At 43.6% G+C, this 9,742-nt stretch overlaps 1 protein-coding gene across 1 annotated transcript; it reads left to right on the forward strand.

The window, feature by feature from the left end:
• The first annotated feature begins 1,080 nt into the window (after window positions 1-1,080).
• Window positions 1,081-8,924, forward strand: LOC125439607 (polyprenol reductase-like). The gene is made up of 5 exons (XM_048508721.1): window positions 1,081-1,376; window positions 4,241-4,401; window positions 5,729-5,842; window positions 6,974-7,096; window positions 8,486-8,924. Exons 1-5 carry the CDS (start codon window positions 1,147-1,149, stop codon window positions 8,743-8,745), a joined length of 888 nt encoding a protein of 295 aa, XP_048364678.1. The 5' UTR covers window positions 1,081-1,146; the 3' UTR covers window positions 8,746-8,924.
• Window positions 8,925-9,742: the final 818 nt, after the last annotated feature.

Below are 9,742 nucleotides of genomic sequence, written 5' to 3' on the forward strand. Positions count from 1 at the left end.
CTCCGGATGATACCACCCAGGTTTGGTGAGGTTTGGTTCAGGTGGTCCAAAATTATGGACTCCCAAAGGGGGTGCCCCTATCCCCCATTGTTTCCAATGGGAGCTAAAAGAACAGCGGTTCTCAACCTGTGGGTCGGGACCCCTTTGGGTCACAGGGATCGCCTAAGACTCTCTGCATCAGTGTTCTCCATCTGTAAAATGGATAAATGTTAGGGTTGGGGGTCACCACAACATGAGGAACTGTATTAAAGGGTCCTGGCATTAGGAAAGTTGAGAACCACTGTAATAGAAGATGGGGGCTACACCTTTGAGGGTCCATAACCAAACTTCACCAAACCTAGGTGGTTTAATCAGGAGAGTTTCCGAAAGATACTCTGAAAGTTTGATGCTGCTAGCTTAACAATTGCACCCCTGACAGCAGGCACCCCCCAAATTTTCCCCAGATTCTTCTTTTAAATCCACCTCTTCCGGCATGGATTTAAAGGGAGAATCTGAGGTCCCCAGTTTAACCATTGAAAGTGATACTGTGTCAGGGCGAGGGATAATCCACCCCAAAACAGCATCACTTTCAATGTTGTTTTAACTGGGGACCCCAGACTCTCCCTTTAAGTGGATTTTAGAAGGAGAATCTGAGCTACCCTATTGTTCCAATTCACCCTTTTTGATTAAACCACCTTATGTTCCTTTTGCAAAGTATGTTATACAATAACAATAAAATAGCCACCCACAAAACCAAGTGCTTTAAAAGTTCTGCTTGTCTCCCCTAATACTAAACGTCCTTAGCTTCCATAACCTAAAGATCCAACAATTCAATCCGTGATACTGGAGAGCTCTCATTGGAGCAGAAGAACGCCCGCCCGGCCGCCCGTTCCTGGCTCAGTCAGAAGTGTACAGATGGAGAGCAAAGGACAGAGAGTCGGATTGACTAACGGAACCGCGAATCAGAAACAGACAGAATGTGAAAGCAGCCCAGACGAAGCCAATCGGCAAATTGGAAACCTCTGAGCTTTAAGACGATTGGCTGATTGTGTCAACATTCAGCTAAAGGACGTGCTCCGGACATCTCCATTGGCTGGCAGGAGGGGCGTGGCCCATTGATTGCGCGAAGCCTCCTTTTTGTTTCCCCAGGAGGCAAGCGGAGAATGGATGTGGTTTTCGGGTGAGTTTTTGCAGAGGATGCAGCTGCGCGGGGTGTGGCTGGTGCTGGATGCCGCTTTCCTGGCCGCGCTGCTCCTCCTGAAGGTGCTGCAGCCTCCGCCCGGGTCTTCGTCGCTCAGCCTTGCGGGGCTCTTCCACTCTCTGGTGCGCTACGGGAAGACCAAGAGCGGCTGTGGACAGCGCCCAGCCTGGCAGCAGTACTTCGATGTGCCTAAAAGGTGAAGGAACCTGGGAGGCTGGATAGGTGTCTTCTGGGGACTAAGCAGCTAGTCATTTGATTCCCCCTCCCCAAGCTTCATTAGTGTCTCTAGGCATGTGCAGAGTATTTTCTCGCTAGCCCTTCTTCACCTGTGTTTAGGGGTAGGAACAGAAAACCGGTTTGTCACTCGTCATGATGCTCCTTGCGATTTGGCAGGCTGCTCCAGATTTCTAGGCTACCTCCCAGGATGAGAGGGCTTTATGTGGAGCCATCCCTGTGTGGGATAGTACCAGATTTAGATGAAGAGGGGCCCTAGGCTATTCCATTTGTGAGATCCCCTCTTAATCCCCAGTCCCCACCCTCATGTCTAGAAAAAGATGGGACCGCAAAATGGGGTTCACTTCAGTGAAGTCCTGGAAAGACAAAATCAGTACAGAAATCAATGCTAATAGAGTTGTCAACTTAAGAAAGTGTTACTCTGAAATGGGGTGCAAGGAAAATTGCTGAAGGGTTGTTTAGAGACTACAGTGTGTTATAGCGGCATGTGCAGGAAAGGCCTGTAACTGTGTCAAAAATATTATACATCTTGGCAGGAGGTCCCCTAGTTTTTGAGGCCCTGGGTGCCAAGCCTATAGGTGATCCAGCACTGCCAAGCCTATTGATCCAGCACTGTTCTGGAAGTGCTTGATTTACCAGACAAGATCAGATCCAGCCACCCTAACTGCTACTTTGTTTAAGCACAAAGGCCAGGCGCTGCAAATGTAGAGAGGGGGAGTTAAGGGCAAATCAGGTGTGTGTGTGTAAAATCAATGTAGACGAGCAGATATATATGATGTTGAATGTTACTTAACTGTGCCAATTGCAATAGTTTTAATCTGTTTTCAAAGTAAGAATCCCTGGCGCATTTCAGTTACTGCTTGTGCGTTCATGGGAAGGCAAAAACGTTGATTCTTAGTATAAATACTTCTTCTACACTGTTAGAGCACTGCTAGTCAAAATTTCTATAAATTTATTCTGTCCTTTCCTCTTCTAAGTGTACATGCAAATGGTCAGATAATGTTAGGGCTCAATCCTTGAATCAATAAATGGACTCTGTTGGTTGTGGTGGGTTTTCCGGACTGTGTGGCCGTGGTCTGGTGGATCTTGTTCCTAACGTTTCGCCTGCATCTGTGGCAGTTTACTGGAAGGCAACGAAGCACCCAGCTTGTAGAAAGCCTGTTCTGACTAACCTGGCTTTTGCTACCCCCTTGATCCAGAAACAATCCCCCCCTCCTGTTTTCCCAAAGAATGTGAGAGTTACTTCGGAGCCAATATGCCCCAAGGTGGGCAACAGATAGGGGAAAAGCCACCTGAATTGCTGCTCCCCCAGAGCGACGGAAACATCCCGTTTCCCATGGGAGCAGAAGGTGTCAGGGTTAAGCCTAGTTATCTACAATGCGTGTGAAACCATAAAGCCAAGATCAAGGAAATAATGTCCCATTATAGCGTGCTGAATACATATATCTTGTAGCAATTGTGTTACAGCAGGAATGCATCTCAATCAACCAGATATCATCACCCATATATTTTGTACCAATTCCATTAAGCTAAGACTGCATCTCAATCAAGTAGAGGCAGTCCCTGACAGATAAATAGCTTGCAGCAGTTTGGAGAGAAGGTGTTTTGTCCAACCTTCTCTTTTGCCTGCCGCCTTACCAAAAGACCAACTTTCTTATATGGCCTTTGGACGGGCATTGTCTCTTAATCTGCCATACAGCAGAGCCAAGATAGGATCTGCACTGTTTTGGCTATTCTGCAGTTACAATCCAGGCATGAAAATCCAGGAGGTGAACAACTGCAATAGCACAGTCTCCAGCCCCCAGATGCATCCAGTGCACGGTGGCATGTTGAATTCATGTTTTGAACACTGAGGGTTCTGATCCCACAGCAAGAATGCAATTCTGGTGCCTACACGATCTATCTTGCCGTAGATTGTACGCAAAACTACGTAACAAGGCTTTACAAGGAAAAGCCGAGGCACCAGTGTTTTTATTTTTGGTACATTTCACAGAGAAAAGGGGGACCAACATCCCCAGTACTCGAAACACTTCTACAGAGATTACAAGTCCCGTGTTCTACCTTGCATCAGTGCTGGAGATTGTACAATTACAACATACACCTGCTGGATTTTAAAGCCAACAAAAAGCTTCTGCGTAATCATTTAATGGATTAAATAGACTCTTATACATTTGCTCAATCCACAGTATTGCTCCATGAGCTATTGTGCCTCTTATATATGTGTCACCTTTTAAAAAATATACTCTGGCCACAATCCTGAGCAAGTCCATCTATGTGAGTCTGTGGGCTGAAGCATAACAGTGTTGAATTACGACCTCTATACTCAGGAGCTAATGGAAAATGGCATTGTACAAATTACTGAAATCAAGAGCGGGGGTAGTTCTAAAATCTAAAAGTTGGCCCTATATATATTTACTGGGAAGTGAGTCCTGTTAATTTCAATGGGACTCATTCCCAAGTAAGTTTATGTGAATTTGTTGCCTAAATATATTTCGGAGAGAATGAATGTTACTGTTCTTGCTAACGGAACACAAAATAAACACTCTCCACCTTGTTCAAGACCCAGACCTACTTCCACACAGAATGGAGATACATGTTGCTGTGTTCGAGACCTGATGTTCACAGTTGGCAGAATGAGGTGGTAGAATGTTGTGGTCCTAGCGTGGACTGCACCACTTCAGATTGAAGGGGGGGGGGGGAGAGTTTTTAATTAAAAAGAAATGCTACAATGCATAGGACTTCTTGTATGTACAAAACAACCCCTGTAATATATGGAGTAAGATGGATCTGTTCTTCCCGAAATGTTTTAATTTTTGTTGCTTGCAGAGACTTTCTTTTGATTGCATTGGCAAACATGTGTTCTGTTGTGGAGCCTGAGCTGGAAACAGCCAATCCTCCCACATTTGCTTGGGGTGTGGGAGACTCAGGCCCCTCTTGGCTTTGGGTAAAAGTAGCTGCTGCTATCTTTCTGAAGCTCTTAATTAGAGGTAACCTTGTCTGCTTGAAATTAAGGCGTGAATTCAGTTCCTGTTATCAGTTTTTCCACTGAAGGGTCAAAATCACTTAAAAGAACAAAAACAAAGAAGCGCTCCAATTTGACAGTTGCTGCTTTGGATAGCATAAATCTTCTAGCATAAATCTTTCAGTGCCGCTAAGGGGTGCTTGAGAGCATTCTTTTCAGAGGAAGCTCCTGACAGGATTGTCAAGAAAGGAAGCCACTGTGGTCTTTAGGATGTGGGGAACTTGGGAGCCCTTTTTCAGAGATCTGTAAGGTGATTTTTGCTTCCCCCTTTAGGTGGTTCTAATACCCCCCCCATACAGTGGCTGTGATCTGGAATGGCATTCTACTCCTTTGGCTTATCCAAAGCCTGTTCTTCTCACGGCCCTTCCCAGTTTGGTTTCAGGAGTTGCTCAGTGTTCTTGGGGAAGGATCCCAGGATCGGAACAAAGGCAAGTATGGTTCTGAGAATAAGACCGGCTACTTATAACAGGAAGATACAACCTGTGCTTTTTTTACAGGAATGTTACTATGATTTGGGTTTTTAAAATCTTTCTACCAATGAGCTGTGCCTGAATGACTTTTCATAAAACAAAATCTGCATATAAGTGGGCATGCAACCTAGTCCTTGGCCACAGTTCCCAGTGTACTTTCCCCAACTTTTCAGTACCATTATGAAAATGTGTGTCTGTGTGTCTGGGAGGGGGCATGGTGTAAACATCTGGGATTGCAGAAACCATTAGGAGAGTTAGAACTGGGATTTCTACATGTGCTAGCTCCCTTGTGGATACAAGAGAATTCGCCTTTGCATAGGCAAGTAAGGAAGCAGCTGTCAGGAAAGAAGCACATGTTGCCCAGCTACTTTTTCGCGTTAAAAGATCTCCCAGCATAGTAGATTTCCATCTGGCCTCTACTGGATGGCATTCAGACCTGAATCCCTGCTCTTGCAGTCTCAATTGGTTCAGTCCCCAAAGGAATCATACCATTGGAAAGGGAGGTATCATTTTAGCAGTGACTGCACCTTGCCCTGATGAGGTGGCCTAAGAACATCAAGAACTTGGACATTCTGTGGGTATAAACTTCTTCCAGTGCCATTAAGTGTTTCTTGCAAGTCCTGGCATGAACTTTCTCCTTTTAATTTCTATAGTTTGCTGAATGACAAGCAGCAATTTCTCTGGTTGTTGTTTTTGCAATGACAACCTCGTGTTGGGCTCCAGGTGGCTTTCACAGTCCCTTTCTGCTTTCCTGGTTTGTTCTTTATGTCATTGGCTGAATGTTGTAGGCTTTTAATTTGGGAAATGTTTTTTTTACATCAGCTGAGCCCTCCTTAAAGGGAGTCATTCACGTTATGCAGTATTTCTTTGGACTCTCTTACTACGTGCTGGTGGGCTTAACAGTGTTAAGTCAAGTGCCACTTCGTGTCTGGGCAGGTAAGTGGCATCTTAAAGTGTTTTATAATAGAATGGGTCCTATTCTGCCTATCTAGTTCTGCCATCCCACATCTGTTTGGAAGTTTGAAAGTAAAAATACATTTTGAACTATAAATGCTCTTGTATCAAAGTACCATGTTCAATAATGCACAAAATAATGGTGTAGACAAAGGCAGCTCATAAAAAATGAATGATAATCCTCATATTCGTTGGAAACTATATTCTACTGTGGAAGCATACAATTTTCTCGACCACTGTATCTCAACTGACCATACAAACTTTTTTTTTTCTGAAACAGCACTGAATTCTGATCCTCTGAGCATATAAACACATTTCCTTGTCTGGGCATCTTAGTTGATAGTTCCATGGGAATGTCAACTCAATGCATGGCAGCTGTGAAAAAAGCAAACTCTATGCTGGGGATAATTAGGAAAGGAATTGAGAATAAAACTGCAAAGATTGTCATGCCCTTATATAAAGCCGTTGTGCGACCGCACTTGGAGTACTGTGTTCAGTTCTGGTCACCACATCTCAAAAAGGATATCAAAGAGATAGAAAAAGTGCAGAGAAAGGTGACAAGGATGATTGAGGGACTGGAGCACCTTCCCTATGAGGAGAGACTGCAGCATTTGGGACTCTTTAGTTTGGAGAGGAGACGTCTAAAAGGGAATTTGATTGAAGTCTATAAAATTATGCATGGGGTAGAAAATGTCAACAGAGATAAAATTTTCTCTCTCACAATACTAAAACCAGGGGGCATACATTGAAAATGCTGGGGGGAAGAATTAGGACTAATAAAATTTCTTCACGCATTGTGTAATTGATGTTTGAAATATGCTGGTAGTGATGGCCACTAACCTGGATAGCTTTAAAAGGGGCTTGGTCAGATTTATGGAGGAGAAGTCGATCTATAGCTATCAATCTTGATCTGAGGTTGCAAATGCCTTAGCAGACCAGGTGCTCAGGAGCAGCAGCAGCAGCAGAAGGCCATTGCTTTCACATCCTGCATGTGAGCTCCCAAAGGCATTTGGTGGGCCACTGCTAGTGGCAGAGTGCTGGACTAGATGGACTCTGGTCTGATCCAGCAGGCTCGTTCTTATGTTCCTGTTTGTTTGTTTTTGCATGGTCCAGGGAGAGGGGACAGGCTGATTGTCTGCTGGTACCATGTCCTTGGATTCCTGATGTTTGTTTGGGCCTCCGTTCATCAACACAGGTGCCTTATGATTCTAGCAAATCTGAGGAAAGATAAATCAGGTAAGGTGTCTACAGTCTGCATGGTTCATGTTTTTCTCCTCTTAAGTAAAATAAATGTTAGTACAATTCTTTCTTGTTTCCACAGTATCCTTTTATACACCATGGCTGAAACTGAAATGTGAGCTGAGCTACATACGAACAGAATCTTTGAAGGGTTGCATTTGAAGTGTTTATATAGGGTTTATATAGGGTTTATATAGACACACAGAGTTAGAACAGACCTCAAGAGTCATCAAGTCCAATTCCTTGGACAGCACAGGAAATTCACAACTACCTTCCAAATCCCCCAGTGACCTTGCTATATGCCCAAAGGAAGCCAAAATACCTGCGAGATCCTTGGCCAATCTGGCCTGGAAGAAAATTCTTTCCTGATGCCAAATATATTTGATTAGTTCCCTTCTCCTGCATTCGTTCCCTTTTTCTGGGTCAGCCAACCAGTAAGTTTTAAGAGGTTGTAACAATAGGTGCTGGGGGTATTTAAACTGAGCAGACAGTATTGGTATATACGGATGTAGCTGTATTTTTGTATTTGTTAGTTGCCCCGACCCTGATGAAAAAGAGCAGGATACAAATCCAATAAAACAAATAAATACATAGAAATGATTACAGAGCAGTTAATACTTGTGGGTAAGATGTGCTGAGCCTTCTTTCCAGCTGCTCTCTCTCCCTTCTGAGCTCATTTTCAGTACTGGAGCTATGCTGGCTGACGGAGCCATCACTTCTAGAGACAGACAGCAGGGAGGGAAGATACAGGCAGCTCTTTTGCTCTTTGTGTTGTACGCCATGTTTGAAATAAGATTTGGGAAAGATCTGCACGTTGCTAGATGGGGCTGATACTAGTGTGTGTGGTTTTGGCCTGGGTCAAAAGAAAAAAAGATCCTGTGTAGAATAGCTTTTAGGTGGTGGTGTAAACTCTCAGTCCATGGCAGGGGCCTCAGAATAGTTTGCACGTACTTTTGTATGCTCCGGGTCTGCAGCCCTGACTTCAGAAAACAGGTTGGAGGACTTGTCACAGAACTAACTAGGTTTAGAGCTGGAGGAAGCAAGGAAAGGAACTCTTCCCCTGCTGACTTTCTGCCAGACCAGCAGAAAATACCCCATAGGTATCTGGCAAAAAGATAGCTTTAAAAAACTGCACTTAGGACAGGTTGTTGTTTTTTGAACTTGTGTTTCAGCCATTTGGTCCCCCAAAGCAGGTGTGGCTGGAACATCACCTTGTTCAAAAGTGATAACCTAAAGTTAGCAAAAATAAAGCGCTCCAGCTTTTGTAGAAGCCTAATATCCACAAGTCATTCTGATCCTAGTGAAAACTAGAGATCTTTTAGTGTTGCTTCTTGGGTACACAAGGCTAACTGATGGTTTTTCCTCCATTCTCTTTTTGCTTTGAAGGAGAGGTGGTAAGTTTGGACCACAGCATTCCTTTTGGCGACTGGTTCGAAATGGTCTCATGTCCGCACTACTTTACCGAAGTCCTGATATACATATCGATGGGTGTTACGTTTGGATTTAACAACGTGACCTGGTTGCTTGTGATGACATACGTGTTTTTTAACCAGGGTGTGAGTGCCTTGTTGTGCCATGAATTCTACGTGAACAACTTCAAGCACTATCCAAAGCATCGGAAAGCATACATACCTTTTCTCCTTTAAGCTATTTGCTTTAAGTAAGTGAATGCCAAATTCAGCATTTCATCTGAAAAGAATGCCTGAAGTCTCTGGGTATCTGGATTTGGCTGAAACTGAATTGACATGAAGGTTCTGAAATGGCCTAGGTAGTTCTGCTTATTGTTCACTGGTAAAGAATACAAAAACATTATTTGTGATGCTAAGGAGACTTAACAGTTGCTTGTTTTATACGAGTGGCATTATGCAGTGTGCTTGAATCCTGAAGGGGATTTTCTGCCATGTAGCCTACTTGAATGTAATAAGCTTGCTTAGGTTGGCAGAGGAAAATAATCTGTGCCTGAGACCAATTCTGTGCAGAAGGAATTGTGTGAAGTGAAATGAAGGTATAGCATAAATGTGTATCTCTTTGGTAACTAACTGAGGAGAAATCAACATTTAGTTTTACATGTAAGCAAACTGCACTAAAAATTGGTGTGTCTGAGGCAGGCTTAAAGTTTGGTCTTGTGGGTCACTTTCTCTGACACACAAACATTTTGAAGTGTTATCCTTTTTGAGATTTAACTGTTATTTAGAAGGTAGCATTTAGTAGTTTGTAAATATCTTGTATTTGCTGGACATTAGAATTTAAATTATTTAAAGCTTCCAGGACAGAAGAGGACATGTTACTAACCAGAATCTTTGTTGCAATAAAATACTTTACCAGAATCTTGTGCACTGCACTCTTGTGGCTGCACTGCTAACCAGGGACTTCTGCAGCTGCTCCTTCTATCCCTATCATTGTATGGTTCTGAGACTCTGAGGTTATGGATCATATCTTCATCAGTTCTTTCCAGCATGGCCACACAATTGGCTCATGCTGGCAGGGGGGGGTCAAGTGGGAATTGTAGTCCATAACATCTGAGTGTTGTTCGCTTCAACACTAGTATGCAATGCTAGTGCATTCTTGTTAAGTATGTAACTACGGAAATGTCCAATAAACCTGTTACTGGGTGAGTTCTGATCCCTTTTCAAAATCATGCAA

The sequence above is a fragment of the Sphaerodactylus townsendi genome, linkage group LG10 (genome assembly GCF_021028975.2).
Source record: "Sphaerodactylus townsendi isolate TG3544 linkage group LG10, MPM_Stown_v2.3, whole genome shotgun sequence".
Lineage (NCBI taxonomy): Eukaryota > Metazoa > Chordata > Lepidosauria > Squamata > Sphaerodactylidae > Sphaerodactylus > Sphaerodactylus townsendi.